General features: G+C 36.6%; 1 protein-coding gene across 5 annotated transcripts in view; it reads left to right on the top strand.

Moving 5' to 3' along the window:
* KIT (KIT proto-oncogene, receptor tyrosine kinase) overlaps nucleotides 1-17222 on the top strand; it is a 76535-nt gene that overhangs the window by 30939 nt on the left and 28374 nt on the right. For all 5 annotated transcript variants that reach the window (XM_036227931.1, XM_016124288.2, XM_016124287.2 and 2 more), the window contains exons 2-6: nucleotides 2948-3217; nucleotides 5812-6093; nucleotides 7134-7270; nucleotides 11281-11452; nucleotides 15242-15431. In XM_036227931.1, coding sequence (XP_036083824.1) covers nucleotides 2948-3217; nucleotides 5812-6093; nucleotides 7134-7270; nucleotides 11281-11452; nucleotides 15242-15431 — 1051 coding nt within the window. The remainder of the gene's footprint in view (nucleotides 1-2947; nucleotides 3218-5811; nucleotides 6094-7133; nucleotides 7271-11280; nucleotides 11453-15241; nucleotides 15432-17222) is intronic.

Here is a 17222-nt window from a genome sequence, read left to right as displayed (position 1 = left end):
TACATATGCCCTTAAGACTCACCTGTGAGAAAATCAAATTGATTGGAATATACTATAACATAAATTCTTTAAGAATTTTTGGATTGACTTTACTGTCAATGTCACTAATATTTACTTGGAACTACTCCTATTTTAAAGGGGATAAATAATTGACATAATGGTGTTTCTGTTGCTGTGCCCATACATTCTGTATGACTTTGAAAATAATCCCAACCGCTTCATGTCCATATCCTGGCTGCTCCATTTAGCTGTTGAGCCTACAGGGCACAAACCATCTCATTTATAGCACTTCTCCTTTCGTTGGTACTTAATGACATCTGATGATTATAATTGACTTTATTGTTGTCTCCCATGAATCAAGGCTGCTGAGTGTCTTCTGATCTGGGTTGTGATTTGCGTGACATCATGGAGGCACAGTTGATGTCGAGGTTGAAAGGTACTCAGATGAAATAACTGCTTGTCTGGATAACAAAGTGGAATCGAGACTGTACCTGTAGGGGACAATTTCAGCTCTTCTTTAGACCATATTCATCTGTCCCTCTCCACAGACTCTTCTATCTTCAAATGTCAACAGGTCTCCTAATTTTTTTTTTTTTTTTAATTTTAACCTTGTTTGACTACAGATCTATTTCTCTGTCATCTCCTGCCATAGCTCTTTATGGAGAGGTCGACACTTGCAGCCTTTAACTTTGGAGCAAACAGAAATTCCCACTCAACTGAAATTGTACTCTTGGATTTCCTGTGGTCTCTTTCTAACCAAATTTGAAGACTTGTTCATTCCCTTTGATCTTGTTCAGCATCTGCCCTAGGACCCACCCACCTCCTCTTTGAAACTCTGATCTGTTGCCTTTCTCGTATCTTTAGCCTGTCCCCTTCCTTTCTGGTGGTGCGTCCTTCCTTCCTTCCTTCCTTCCTTCCTTCCTTCCTTCCTTCCTTCCTTCCTTCCTTCCTTCCTTCCTTCCTTCCTTCCTTCCTCCTTCTTTCCTTCTTTCCTTCTTTCCTTCTTTCCTTCCTTTCTTCCTTCATCTCTCTTGTCTGTTGACTGTTCCTATGCCCTTTTAGCTGGAGGAACTCTCCAGGATTGGTACTCACTGTGTTCCTCTTTTTCCCAACCCCCCCCCCCCTCAATTATCTGATCTCAGTCTTTTAGCTTCACACATTATTGCTCCGCCTCCACTATCTGAAGTTCCTGTTGCAGGTGAGAAGCTCATCTACTTTCCTGTCCCAGTCCCTTTCTGACCATGTCTCCATCCCCCCCTTCACCCCTCCTCACCCCAGCTAGCCTGAACTTGCAGAGAGTATCCTGGTATACCTGCCTCTTGCAGCCTTTGCCTCCCACCAGCCCTTTTCTCTACCTGGCCTGAAGGCTTTTACTCCTCCTTCAGCTCTGGTTAGTTCTTTTCTCCACGTGGAGAATGTGTGTAGAGGGGGCACACATCTTATGCACATGAGCCATTTCCTCCAGGGACCTGAAGAAGTGGTTGAAAGTCCTCTAGAGAATTCTCTTCTCCTCTTGTCCCAGCCCACCTCACCAAGGGACCTTTTATTCTCTGTCTTTCACCAAGGTCATGTCAACCTTTTGTATTTTTGATTATGCTATTACCTATAATCATTAACATATTCTTCCTCTGACAGTATATTATATCTTTCTCTTTAGTCTCAAATCCTTACTATGGGTTCTTTATTGCTTTTGCTTCTCTGAGGACCAGTGCTTTTCACTGATCTTCTTGAATCTAGCTGATCTCTGGTATCTTCCTGTGCATGTCTCTCTTCTACTGAAAAACCTGTTGTGACGTCTACATGGTCTCTATTGTATATTTCAGATATTTATACCAGATGTTCAAGGCTCTGGATGATCCGGTTCCATCCTGCTCAGCCTGTTTAATCTTACTTCTCATGATCTCCACAAGGAACCCTATGTCCATCCCGGCTGGTTTCTTTATAGCTCCAAATGCCTTGTGTGCCAGCTCTTTTCTCATTCTGTCTTCTCTTCTGCCTTTTCTGATACTATCGAGGTCCAGGCCATTTCTTACTTTTTCTTCAGCTTAAACCTAAATCTTGTAACTATGTCTCACTTATTCTGACACTTGAGCAGTGTGTTGCTGAAGCTCCGGAGTCAGGCCATGTGTAAGGACCACGCGTCACCCTTATGTGGGCTTCCCCCTAGCACCTTGGATGATGCTTTTGCAGACCATAAGATCATAATTAATGAATGAATGTTTGCATTCACGCAACAGATGCATGAGTGATGATTGGCTGTTGTGAATTTTCTAAGGTTCACATTTCATATTCAGAGCCTGAAATTTGCATATTTAATCCAGTTTTCTACCAAGGAAAACTTTCTAGGCATTAGGTTGATCAGGCTGCAACCCAGCATATGCCATGAAATATCTTGTGGCCTGATCTTTAAAATGGGATTTTCATTTTATGCCTTATTATTTTAAACTCCTAAATAGTTCTTTTGATGAATATTGCCGTGTACGGAGAACTGCATAGAAATAACTGAATTCACAAAGCTTTAAGAAAAAGCCAGCTATGTCATGGTCATGTACATTTTACCAAAAGAGTAACAGGCCAATAGTTTTTTTTAGTGTGAGGTTTTGTTTTTGTTGTTTCTAAGCTGGGTGTCAGCGTGTCAATACCATTGTAATGGCCCATATTCAGAAAGGAAACTTGACCTAGCTGTATGACTCAGAGAAGGCCATGGCATCCAGCAAACCTTGGCTTGCACACCAAGGATTAATAAAGGGTTGCAGAAAATAACTTAATTTTATAGATGAACTTAAGAAACTTTAAACAGAACACTTTCTAACTATAAATAACAGGGCAGCTTTGTCCTATTTTTATTGTAGAGTACACAGAAGATGGAAATCAATATTGGAAGAAATGCTTTATTTCGCCAAGGAAAAAAGATCCTACTCAACATGATTCTCATTTTTCTTGGCAGGCTCTTCTCAACCATCTGTGAGTCCAGGGGAACTATCTCCACCATCCATCCATCCAGCAGAATCAGAGTTAAGAGTCAGTGTTGGTGATGAGATTAGGCTGTTATGCACTGATCCAAGATTTGTCAAATGGACTTTTGAGACCTTGGGTCAATTGACTGAGAAATCACAGAATGAATGGGTCATGGAGAAAGCAGAGGCCACCAGTACAGGCAATTACACATGCACCAATGAGGACGGCTTAAGCAGTTCCATTTATGTGTTTGTTAGTGGTAAGTGTTCAGTTTTCTTTGATACTGTGCTTTAGAGATCTTAATATCCTGTTCTTAATTATGGGTGACATATAGATGACTAAGCCATAGGTAAAATATTAATAATTGGGTCTAGAAAGCCTAAAATAAATTTTTCTTTGTTAGTTTCTCCATCTTTTAATACATTGTGGCTTTGGGTATGACTCCAGCTGAAGGTCTGCAAGGCTGTGACACTTCCTAATGAGATTACAATATGGTTAGCCCATTTGTCCTGCTGCTCTGAGTAAACTCTGAGAATAAATTAGGTCCTTTGGGAAGGCTGCATTTTAATGCCTTGAGATCTCAGATATTCCCACTTAGTAAAAATGCTTCAGGGAACTAAAGGTCTCTAAAGGCCTAAACAGACCAACACTTCAAAAGAATTGACCCACTTTTAGGGAGTAAACTCAGAAAAATAACTCAGTCAGCAAAGTATCCTTGTCTTTCCTAGGTTCTTTATAGATGTCAGTTGATTCATTCAAAAAACTGTGACCTCTTAAGAACTAAAGAAAAACATGATAGTTGGGTTTCTATACTTCATTTCCTGTGTTGAATTCAATGACGCATCTGCATTTGTGCTTTCAGTATCTTTCTCTAGAGGAGGTTTGTTGGGGCGAGGTGGGAGGAATCACAGAGGAGTACTTTTTTGCTAATGTAAAAACTGAAGTACTTGAAGCTTAAGAGAACCAGCCAGGTTACAGGAGGTGAAGTAGAGGCCTAGTTCTCACCTTGGGTTTGTATCTTGACTGGGGCTGTCATTGAAACAAGCGTGAGTAGGATGCTTCGTCCATGGTATTGTGGAATAATAAGGAGTAAATTTATCCCACATTGTAGATCTTAGCAACCTCAAGAGTCTTAGTTCATCACTGCAACATTTGGTTAAGATTACCTGCTCTGTCTTGTTTACATAATTGTTATTTGGGAGATAGAATTGTGTAAATTCTAGCTCTATTAAGGGTTTTTAAGGTTGACTCACCTTTGCTATAAAGGTTACCATGAAATTGACTGCCTCTCCTTAGTTTATCTGTTGTCCTTAGGTGGGTAGCTGAAAAGATATACGCTTTGATAGGCCACAGCTTAGCCTCTGCCTATGGTTTCATAATTGTTGAGCCAACCTGTGTGCTATTCTTTGACATTCAGAGGTATACTGTAATTTCACAGTGGTAATAAGAATCATTCTGTTTATTAACAGGATGGGTAGACACCTGACTAAATGGGGAAAACTGCTGAATTAGTCAAATCAGTCTCACAGGGCTCACAAATTTTCTTTATAGAGGAAGTCATCCTCAATAACTTAAAACTATACTTAATTATTTATTTAACATGTTTGGATACTTACATAATCTATGTTATAGCAATGAAGGGAGTCAGGGATTATTGTAGGAGCTAGACTCAAGCGACTGAGATAGAGTAGAAGGAAAAATAGCCATTCCCTGGACTTAGAACATAGTTCATCCATTGCGAAGTAATTTATTCGCAGAATAAATGTAAGGCTGGGAAGTGCATAATTCATTTTGGAAAACTATTTCAAAATTGGTCACAATTAAGTGGCAAGAAGTATATTTTAATTATAGTAAATTGATTTTTGTGGAACACCAAATTTCTAGCCGGAAAGGACAATCAAAAAGCAAATTTTAGATGTAATCTGTTGTCCCAACAGTATATCTATATTATCTTTACACAGCAGAGGGTAACAGCATATTGTGTATACAGAAGAAGGTTTGTCTCTGTTTACACAGGGTCCCAGTCTCCCCGAGGCTTTCCCAGTCCACACCTGGTGTCCTGGCATAATTATTAATAATACCCCCTTTCACTCACAAGGGTCCTAGTTTAGATGATAAATTATTTGCCATAGCATTCCTGAAACTTATAAACTCCCCTTGTGGATTTGAAATTATTTGATTTCTAGAACTTATATTTAAACATAACTTTAAAGGAATTCAAATAGAGTGAGGCCCACATGTTATTTATACTGGGTGGCCTGTTGACAGTTTTCTAGATTCTATCCAGAAGCTGAAAGATCCCAGAGATTGAAAACTCTGGAAAGGGCCCACACAGAGGGGTTAGGGGGATTATTCTTGACCCATGCTTCTTGAAGTATTACCTGTTGCAGAAAAGGAGTAATGGTTGTAATAAAATATTCTCAGAGTTTTAAGAGCTCAAATTGTGGTACCATTCAAACCTGAGTTTGAATTCTGCACATTCACTTCTGGGCCATGTCACTTTAGGAGAGTCGCTTTGTTGAGACTTCAACTTCTTCATCTATAAAATGAGGATAATGATAGTGTACCTCACATAGGGGTGGTTTGAAGAGCAAATGAAATAAAGTGTGTAATGGTCCAAGCTTAGTGCCTGACATATGAAAAGTGTTCAATAAATGTTAACTTTTACTTATATTATTTGGATAAATTCTTGTAGTAGTATTTGGATACATTCTACTTTTGCCTGCAAAGAAAAAGGTCAGTAGCCATTTGAGCTGCTGGGAATTGTTATGAAAGGTAACATTTTTGAACTTTTAAAAATGTTTTAGTGCCTGTGACCAGCCATTTAAACTACTGATTTTTAATATGCTATAGATCCTGCAAAGCTTTTCCTCATTGACCTTCCCTTGTATGGGAAAGAAGGCAATGATACGCTGGTTCGCTGTCCTCTGACTGACCCAGAAGTGACCAATTACTCCCTCGTGGGATGTGAGGGGAAACCTCTCCCCAAGGACTTGACGTTTGTCGCTGATCCCAAGGCTGGCATCACAATCAGAAACGTGAGGCGCGAGTATCATCGGCTCTGCTTGCACTGCTCTGCGGACAAGAAGGGCAAGTCAGTGCTGTCGAAGAAATTCTCTCTGAAAGTGAGGGCAGGTACAGGCCCTTTCTTACTTTCTTCTGGGAGTCAGAGCATTCCTTGATCTGAAGACAATTTATCTTTGCACTGGTCCACCTTAGGCAGCTAGCTGGCTCTTCAATCCCCCAGCTTCAAAATGTTGGCTGCTCATGAATTCTTTATTTCACAGTCCCAACCCCATGGGACCAGTCCACATCTGCCTCCAGCTGGAAGTGTCTACCATAGATTGTCATTTAGCTGGGACTGGGGACAGTTGTTAAACCTACTGGCTCCAGTACACCCCAAAGTTTCATAATTTCACAAAGTGTTTCTTCCCAGAGAAACCCATTGGGAAGCTTTAGTTACGCTATCTGAAAAGTTTAGCATGTAGATTATTCATTCCTTGATTTATTATTGATACATGAGTTGACTTTCTCATTAGTTATTTTAATGACCAACTGATTGTGGACCTTGTTATTATTGTGGCATTATGCAGGGTGTTTTAGTCACAGGAGGATATCTAGATTTTGTATGTCAGAGATCATCTCATTCGATCTCTACTGGCATTCAGCTATTGAATAGTTTTTAATAAGACTTTTGAAAAAATATGCTTTTCGGAATTAAGGAAAAATTGATTATTTAAGACCTGAGATTTTCAGAAACAAGCAAGATCTATTTTTAAAGTGCTTGGAAAAGACACCTGTTTGGTTACAAGAATATAATTAGTTGTAGGCCACGTCCTCATGAAACCATCCAGGTTGCGTGAGGTAAAGATTAAAACCACTTCACGATGCCAGAAATTCTACCTGTTTTGAAATAGCATTGTCCAGGTGCATTATAATCTCAAACTGGACATTCCTATCTTTTCACTCAATATTAGTGAATTTACTTGAAGGATGCATGATTTAATTGCTGATGTCTTCAGATACACAGGTAATACAGGTCGGTTAGTACCATACTTTATGTTTTGCATAAAAGAGGACAAAATAAGCTGTGCACATTTGGGGAAAAATGATAAGTTAAAATGTCATGTATATTAGAACAAATTATTTGAGGGTCACACTTCTTTTTATTTTAGCTATCAGAGCTGTACCAGTTGTGTCTGTGTCGAAAGCAAGCTATCTTCTTAGGGAAGGGGAAGAATTTACAGTGACGTGCTTGATAAAAGATGTGTCTAGTTCTGTGGACTCAATGTGGATAAGGGAAAACAGCCAGGTGAGTGAATCATTTCCTTCCTTTTTCTCAGTATGTCATTCTCTCTATGTGGGAGATTTTCACATTTTTTAAAAAGTCTATTAGTTGTCCTGGGAGGATGGCTCAGCTGGTACGTCCATCTGAGGTAGAACTGTCTGGGAGCATGTCGAGATGCATATTTTCATAACGCCATATGTAGATGTGCACACTCATTATTGGTAACACGTAAATGTCATTTTGCACATTTATTTTTGGAAAATCGAAGAGAGAACTTCAGACTCAAGTTATTACTTCATGATGTTTCTTTGAATGACTTTAGTAGGAAAATTTAAAAAACTAATAGCATAAATACCTTGTTTTTTTTTTTTTTTTTAAATTATCAATACTGTTCAGCCCAGATTATTTAAAATAATGGAAAGAGTTGCCAGTTTTTTTCCTTCCATATTTAAAAAGAAGAAAAGTTCTCATATATTAACCAGGAAGCTCTTCCCACTCTGACCAAGTGGCCTGTCCATTTGACAGATGGGTTACTTTTTGGGATCTGATTTTTTCCTTTGAGGCTGGTTACCTGAGATCAAGTTGCTAATAGTTTTTTACTTGTTTTAGTTGCTATTAATTAAATGGTTATCTTTAATCTAAAACATTTGGAAATGTTTAGTTTCATATTCATTTAACAAATGCATATTGAACGTCTACCATATGTCAGATTACTGTGTTAGGCATATCTTAAAATTAAATAAATTTAGCCAGTTATGTTTGAAGTTTTCATTTCTCTCTAAATACTCAATATGGATAAAGGAAATACTCATATTAATAAATACTCATATTAATAGCAGGAACTTTTAAATGTCTAATTTCCCTGATATTCTGCTTTACAATTTCTATTGACTTATTTTTCAGTAATTTTTGTAGGCTATCTAGTTAATTAGCTATTGTGGTGGTTTTTCTTCAGTACACATGTATGCATTACATTGGGAAAAAGAAATGCTATATTTTTCTGCTTCTCTTTTTCTTCTTCCTTCTCATGCCCTATGTTCAACAATGGCAATTTCATGCCTGTTTAAAAAGCCTTTGCTAAACAAGTAACCGTGATCATTAGCATAATGCAAAGCATTATGATGCTATTCATATAGACCTGTGATGGATGATACCTTGCTAAGTGAAGCCTGCAATTGACTAGGAGAATGGATTATCCTCTTGACTTGTTCTTGCAAACCAATGGCTCAGGGAAACAAGTTTTAGTTTCCATGGTCATATAACTCAATAAAAAACAATAGCTTATGTATGAATTTTTGACTAAATTTAAGGAATACAAGCCTATGTTAATTGGCTTTCTATAACCCTTGATTTCAGATGAGAGAACAGTTTAGATTGTGTGTGTATTTGAGCCTCTATATAACTTGAAAATTAGCCTTTTTGATATGAGAAATTAAATTGCCCCAGGCAGTTCTGTTCTGAATCATTTTTCCCAAGAGCCCTGCATGCCATTCCCAATTAATCCACTGGCGTTGGTAGATAAGCCTTCAGTGTTGGGAGCCCTTTGGGGAAATCCCAATGTGCACCTCCAAGGGTTAAGGAAAACCAAATCACGTGCAAACAATATGTAGTGTGTGACTTGCAGATGGGGCTTATGGCTGTATGCCAAGGTTCATCCATGAATCTTTTATTGATATTTTTTGACTTAATTTGGAATACTTAGCACTTTTAGCACTATCACATTGTTTTAAAAATCTGTAGTATTTGATTCTGACCATTTAGAATAAGTGAAACTCACAATAAAATTTAGGATAAACTCACTGTTCTAGAGTTTTTGCAATTGTTTGTTTTAAAACTGAAGAGAATCTTGGCGTGTATTCCACACTTGTGAGTCTTGGTTAGCTGTTCTTATGCTCATAAATCCTCATATTTTTACTTGCTTTTGATTGTGATCTTTGACAGTATCCTAAATTATGGTCTTTGGGTTTAGGTGTTGATATCGACCAAGCTATTTATGACCAAGCTATTTCTTCCGGCACTGACATGTTTACCCTATGATAGGCTCTTAGGCAATTAGAAGAATTTGAAAGAAGATACCTTAAATCTAGAATTTGGTATGTTATCAATCCATTGTCATTCTGCAGAGGAGAAGTCTGTGACATGATGGAATGGAAAGGGCTAGAGATCATGTCACTTCACCATGCTATTGCATCTTCTTAACAGCGAAATGGCAGATTTCTGTCAATTATTAGAAGAGTCTCTTAGAAGGGAGTATCTTTAAATCTACACAGTGCTCCTAACTGTAGAGGCCTGTACAGACCTTTGTTCCCTCATTCCCTTTTAAAAACAAAAGACTGGTGGTGTGTCTTTGACTTACCCAAGATCTCACAATTAGTTGACAAAAAACAGGTTTCTCTTCTTTTTATTTCAAAACATTCAACTTTGGCAGTCACCTTTTATGTGTGCTTATTTTAATGTAAAAAATTTTCTAAAAATATAACGAGAAATGTGCATAGGAAATATATTGTGAGCCTCCTGTGTAATTTCAAATTTTCTAGGAGGTGCATGACAAAGAGTAAAAAAAGTAAAGTTTATTTTCATGAAATATTTTATTTGACCTGCTATATCAAAAGTATTATTTTATCATGTAATTAACATAAAATTTTTAATGGGATATTTTACATTATTTTTCCATATTAAGTCTTAAAATTTGGGACTATTTTATATTTTTAACAATTTAATTTGATGTTTTGCATTTTAAGTGCTCATCATATGTGGCTAGTCCTTATAAATACCATACTGCCCTAATTTTTAAAAAAATTTTTTTCTCTGCCCCCATGCATATGTATTATCTCATGGTTGCAGTTTTAAGTAACACTCAATTTGTGTTTTTAAAGTAATATAAACATTTTCTTGTTTTTACATTCGTAATTTTGATGTCTGATACACATTTAGGTCATCTCCAAGTTTTCACCGGAGTAAGCATATTAGAGCTTTTGTTTTTTATTGAGCTTTTTCTCTTGAGATAAACTCGCTGGACTTGATCAGGAGTATGAACACACTGCCAGGTTGCTTTTCCAGCAGGGTTGTTCTGATTTACATACTATCAGGTTGGGCCAACACTAACAGGTTCACCACGGCCCGGCCAGCGAATCACCCCTGATCCCAGTCCATGTCAACATAAGCCCCTGTCTACTTTCTTTTTTTTAGTTGCTTTTTTCTCTATTGTAATAGAATGTATCACAATTCAGAAAATTTGGAATATGCAAAAAGCTATAAGCTACTTCTTTTAATCTTTTCAGAGAGTGGCTGTAGTTTATATTATTGTTTTTTTTTTCCATGTAAGAAATCTTTCCACGTCTTGTCTACAGACAAATAATAAGAATGGTGATATCATGAGGATAAATTCACAATCTTTTCTCTTCAGCTCGTGCTTAAATAATTTGGGACTTGGTTTTATATGTATTCTATATCTTGGAACTTCCATGAATAGTTACCAAATTTTTTCTGGATATATAAAAACTGTAGGATGAATTTCCAGGTTAGTTTGTAGACATTGTGATTCTCTTTTTTTTATTCATGAAAATAATACACATTAATAAAATAGAGATGATTGTTATTAGCAATGTGTTTCATTCACTGGGATATAGAGTAGAAAAAAATATATAACAAAATACCAATATGACACAAGTATCCTGGTTTATTGTAAAATATTAATATTCTGTAGTATTTCTTGTATACTGACTTTTAAAATTTGGCACTATTAAAAAATATTTAGCACTGCGAATAATTTGGAATTATGCATGCTATAGTTATTAAGAAATGAATTTTCATGTTTTTTTCTAATCACTAATGACTATCTTTCAATATAATCCTATAATATGAAGTGTTCCAATGACAGACTTGTCATGATGCTTTATTATTCTTACTTAAGTAGTGTATAATGAATGCTAATATGCAGAAGCTAATTGCTGCTATTTTTAATTTATGTAGGAAAGATCCTGAATATAAAGTTTATGGTAATCTTTTTTTTTTTTTCCTCCTTCCAAAACCAGCCAACTAAAGCACAGGTAAAGAGAAATAGCTGGCATCAGGGTGACTTCAATTTCCTACGTCAGGAGAGGTTGACTATCAGCTCAGTGAAAGTTAATGATTCTGGAGTATTCATGTGTTATGCCAATAATACTTTCGGATCAGCAAATGTCACAACAACCTTGGAAGTAGTAGGTAAATATCTCTATGGGAAGTATAAATTACTGGTAGTAGTGAAAGTATTACTATATAGTTTACTTTTTACATAAATGGAATATTGAACAGAATCTTTGAAATTTTTATTATGACTGACTGACTGACTGAATGAATGAACAAATGAATGAATGAATAAAAATATCATTGTAACTTCTTCTAACTAGAGCACAAAAGCAAATTCTACCAGTTTAATAGAGAGAAGTGGAAAGCTGTAATTGAAGTTATTCAAACCTTTCATATTCTGTACTACTCGCCCTCCCTTCTCCACGAAGCAAATAAAATATAAGTTGAGCTTTTTCAAAAATTCCAGTTCTTGTTGAATGACTTGAATTTGGAAAGGGATGTAGTATTTCTCTCTTGAGGAGCTTGAATGTTTAGAGCCTAAAGTATTTCTCTGACTCTTTAGGTGGGACTCCTCAGCCTTTTGGTTTATTGTTTTACCACTCATGGTTCTAGCTTTGCAGCAGGAAGGGGTGAACTGGGCTTCTGCTCCCCACCTCACCTCACCCTGTCCTCCAGCCTTATAGGCTGTAGCATGAACCTTCAGGAAGGAGGTCCATAGAGCCATTGGCCACTGGTTCTGCAGTTTACAGCATAAACTGGGACATAGTAACCTGTGCCCTTAACCCCATCATATCTGGTATATACACTGGTTTAGCCTTTTCTTCCTTACTCTAAAAATTTTCCTAAGTATTTGTTTTCTAAGCATCTACTTAAAGAGTGTAGTGAAATATTTGGTGCTTTTGATTTATGGAAAATAATGATTTTAAATTACTTTATTTACACTTTTTTTTTTTTTGTCTTTTGAGTATTGTTTGAATTTAATTTCTTTTCTTGTCTTTTTAAAGCAATCCTATTCCTGATGCTTGACTTTGATTAAGTGCTTGTAGGGTGGAGAAATTCTTCATCATGAGCAATAATAAAATGATGCCATATTTGTTTTTATTTCTATCCTTTCCCCATATTTCTTTAATAATTTATGTAGCAATGTTAGAGGTCTGTGATTTATCTCACGATAATCTCGTATAATTTTGATATTTCTGCCCATGTTGTAATGGAAAGTATTTCAACAGACTAAACATGAAAAACACACTTTACTTGCAGTTACAGAGTCAGGACAGAGAAAGAGTATTCCTCTGTCCCTAAACATGATTGTGAACCATTTATTAATTTGAGAAGAAGGCTATGCTTTTAAAATATTAAACTCCATAAGTGCTAATTTGCTAAGTTGATTAGGGAGCATGTTGATATATCAGCTTCAGCTCCAGAAAGCAATTAGTAAGGATGTTTTGAGCATATCATTGTATGTAATCAGATTTTTAAAATCCATTCATCAATTTCCAAGAATATAACTGTATAACTGGCAAGACTTGTGGCTGAGAAACCTGAATCTGGTTTTGGATTGTTTTGAGAGTGGGCTGAGATGGAACAAGAACAGGAAGATACACGGAAAAAAGTGATTTCTTTAGGGGCTGGGAGTAGGATTTGGAGATGATGGGGAGTAATAGAACAGGACTTTAGGATGGCCTCGACTTTGTTTTGAGTTGGGGCTCTGCCACTTAACTTGTGAATGCACCCTACTTTAATTCTGCCTGCATTTTTTCTTCTGAGAAACAAAACCTCAACCTCCCAAGACAGTGGAAAGGAGAAAAGTCAGTAGATTTTATAGAAATGTCTGGCATAGTGTTTGTACTTGATTAAAGTGAATGCACTACCAATTTCTTAATGCAGAAGTATTTGAAAAAAATCAGCTTTATGGCATAACAACCTAGATGGAGTTCTTTGATTCTAATAATTCTTATACTTCATAAATTTGAAGCTCTGTTCCACTAGAGGACATAAAACTATATTGAGCAAACTAGACTATAGAAAGCTCAGGAGGGGACTTAAAATAAGTATTTTATATATTGTGATTGTGAGAGAAATGATTCCATGAAATATTTTGCATTGCGTGGTTAGAATTTATAACCTTGAGAACCTGAAAATTTAATGTAGCATTTGGATGGAACATTTGTTTCCTCAAGATAACCCAAATTAGCTTAAAGAACGATGAGTATTTATGATTCAGGTATTAGGACAGGTGGCAGTTTCCCTATCCAATTTTCATTTGGATCATTTTCCATTCTCACCTGAAAAATCCCTTTTCAATTGGTACAAGACAGGTGGAGTCCATTTTCTATTCTGAATCTAGAGGAAACAAAGGTCAGTATATATTATCTTGACAATGTCATGTGGGGCTTTGATATATTTAACCAAATAGCACTAAAGACAATGAATGATAATTTTAAATTTCATAATCTTTAAAATTTGAAAAAATAGAACAATAAAATTAAAACTTATTCATAATCCCACCTTCTTTCTCTTCCTCCCTTGATTGATCTCTCTTTCTCTTTTTCTGACCGAAGGATATAGAGATTCTAGGGTACGCTATGGTAAGAAGAGGTTAGCCTTGGCTTCTCATAGACCTGTGTTAAAACCTAGGCTCTGCCATTAGGTAGCTAGTTGTATGGCCTTCCAGGATTTAACTGTTTTAATCTATAAACTGGGAGTTACAAGCTTTCTCTTTTAGTATATTAAGATTAAATATGTCATAATTATTAAATGAAATATGTGCTAAGGTACTTAGGGCACTTCTTGGCACATAGTAACTATTCCATGAATGGTAGCTATAAAAGTAATATTGGCAATTATAATGTTCTTTTTCAATATCTTTTTATATTATTTTAACATTTAAGGGTTACTTTATTTAACTGGTTTCTTATTTTTAAAATTATTAGAATGAGTGTAAATAGCATCTCTTTGTATGTAGCTATCTACCTTACTAAGAAGAGTTCTCAAATGGAAATTACAGGATTAAATTGAATAATAATTTTGAAACATCTACATTACTAAATGCTTTCTAAGAGTTTTGCCAATTTACAGGGTGTCATTCAGTGTGCCACTCTTACCACACTTTATTGAGTTTATTTCAGATTACTTTTGCTATTGTTTTTCCATAGGATGGATATACTTTATTTTTGAAAGAGCTTTATTGAAGTTATGCTATTTTTAATAAGTGAAAAGTGATCCCTTATTTTAATTACTAGTGTAAATATTTTTCTTCTATATTTTTGTTTTTTCCTATTAATTTTGCTATATAGACATTTAAAAATGTTTATGTATTCACATTTGTCTTTGATGACATTTTTCTTCTGTTGCTTCTAAAAAGCCTAGAAAACTGTGTCCTCTGTAGAAGTTTGATTCTGTTTAGTTAAAAATATGGTTTGGTTGTTAAAATGCTGTTTTTGATTCATCTCTATAAATAATATGATGAGGAGACCTAAGTTTATTTTTCTTCAAGTACTAAAAGACATTCTTTTTAACACTTTTATGGCTTTCTTTTCTAGATTTATGACAAATAAATATACACTTATCAAATATACACTTAATACTGAGTCTGGGTATGGGCTAACTATTTAGTCCAAATACTTTTTAACCTGATAAACATCAAGACTAGTACTTCTAGAAAACTTATAAGAAGGTAATAGATTTTTAAGCGAGTTGTTTGAGAGATGGGAGAATAAACATTTCAAGTGTGTGTCCTTTCTTTATGACGGTGATTCTACGAGAGCAAAATAAAATGTCAAAAGGCTAGTTTAAATTCTTACTTGTCATTACCAATTCATACTAGAAATCAATCCGTTATCTTTGTAATCTAAAGAAGTTGTTTTGTTTTTCCTTGGTAGTTGTGGATAATGGGTTCTTTCTGTTTTATTCTGTTATGATTAGATAAAGGATTCATTAATATCTTCCCTGTGGCAAATACTACAATATTTGTAAATGATGGAGCTAATGTAGATCTGGTTGTTGAATATGAGGCATACCCGAAACCTGAACACCTACAGTGGATTTATATGAACAAAACCTTCACTGATAAGTGGGAGAGTTATCCCAAGTCTGAGAATGAAAGTAATATCAGGTAAGAACAAGGCCTCGCTCTGGAGATGATACATTTTCCCTGTCCTGTACTTGGCTTACCAGATCCTCCTTCCGTGACCCATAAATGTATAAGAGGACACCTGGAATGGGAGGAAGTTTGGGACTGCTTCCTGAGTCTTCATCCCATCATTTCATTGTGCTGTGTATTTAGGGTACACACAAAAAATCCATGCCTCAGTTTTCTCATTTGTAAAATGAAGGTTAGTTCTTTCCCAGAGTTCTGAGGTTACTCCAAAGCAGTGACTGGCATGTACTAGGGACACATTAAATAGTTCTCTTCAGAGAATTATTTATTTTTCAATTACAATTGGCATACAGTATCACATTAGTTTCAGGTGTACAACACAGTGAACAGACATTCAGAGAACCTATGAAGTGATCACCTCGATAAATCTGGTACCCGTCTGACACTGTACATAGTTATTTTTAAACACTTTTTTTGAAACTATTAGAAAACTAAATCATTAAGTAGCTTTGGGTCAGGCCGTGAACGTGAGTTCTTTTACGTCATACCTCTCATTTCATCCTCAAAACAACAAAATTAATAGTAATAAATAACACTTTATGTAAGCTGTGTGTACTTTATTTTGCCTTGGGCTGTTCCAAGTATGTTTTTTATATTAATTCAATAATTTTAGTCTTCACAAATCTTATGAGTGGGCACTCTTATTTCCCCATTTCTATAGAAGATAAAACTGAGTTAAGTAATTTAACCCAGATCAAATGGCCAATAAGAGGTAAGTGCCTAGATAGAGTTTGTATATTTTTCCAGTCAGGAGCTGTTGGCTATTATAAGATGAGAGAAAGTGATACTGGTCTGGGCCAAGGTCTAAGGGTTAGAGGGACAAGGATGGATTTGGAGAGGCTACCCCCTTACCAAGACTTGGTGACTGAGGAGGAAGAAGAGAGAGGGAGGAGCTGAAGATGCCTCTTAGGGTTTTGGGTCCATCAGCCAGTTTGGGTGGTGAGAGACGATACCATTCAAGGAGAAGAGGTGGGTACAGGTTTAGGACTTGTTGAATTTGAGGTTGACCTTGGCGTCTCAAGAGGAGATGTTCAAGGGGGAAGGAAGTATCCTAGGTCAGTTCCCTAGAAGCAGAGCCTGAGGCAGGAGTTCTCAGATAAGGGCTTTATTACAGCAGAAACGGACCTGCCAGAGTTGAGGAGCAGGCTTGTGAGGGAAAGAGGAAAGAAAGGAAGTGGGTGAAGTGAAGCTGAGGTGTAGTCTGATCCCCGTGATGCTCTACATCTGGGCCTTTTTCCCTCCCATGGTCGGTCACTCATTGGCTGTAGACCCGGCATGCAGTCAGCTTCTAAGTGGGTCTAAGTGCTCAAGGACAAGACATGGGAGAAGGTTGCAGGTATGAGTTGTTATTAGCTGCATCCCATGCATGGAGGCTTTGCGGCATGGAACTAGCTCTGTAGAGGAGGCACAGACAAAAAAGTCAGGACTAGAGGTAAAAATATGAAAGTATGAACAAACAGCAAGAACGTAAGTATAAGAGTGGATTGCCCAGGGAGTGTGTACAGGGAAAGAGGAGTCTGACACACCACTGCATATGTCCAGTTGGTTGTGTACCTTCTGTAGGTCGGGGGCTGCCCAGGATATGCCGTCCACACCGGAGCCCATGTTAGTAACTCCCCTAACAGTCCCACATGCTCAGTCCACACAGCCATATCTGGCAGCCCTGCAGTAAAACAGAATCTTGAATAGCAAATATTGCAAATAGGATAGAAGGAAATCCCAGAGATTATGGTGTTGCTTGCAAGA

The sequence above is a fragment of the Rousettus aegyptiacus genome, unplaced genomic scaffold, assembly GCF_014176215.1.
Source record: "Rousettus aegyptiacus isolate mRouAeg1 unplaced genomic scaffold, mRouAeg1.p scaffold_m13_p_10, whole genome shotgun sequence".
NCBI classification, from domain to species: Eukaryota; Metazoa; Chordata; class Mammalia; order Chiroptera; family Pteropodidae; genus Rousettus; species Rousettus aegyptiacus.
Note: the sequence above shows the minus strand (reverse complement) of the source record. Positions and strands in the feature narration are given on the sequence as shown.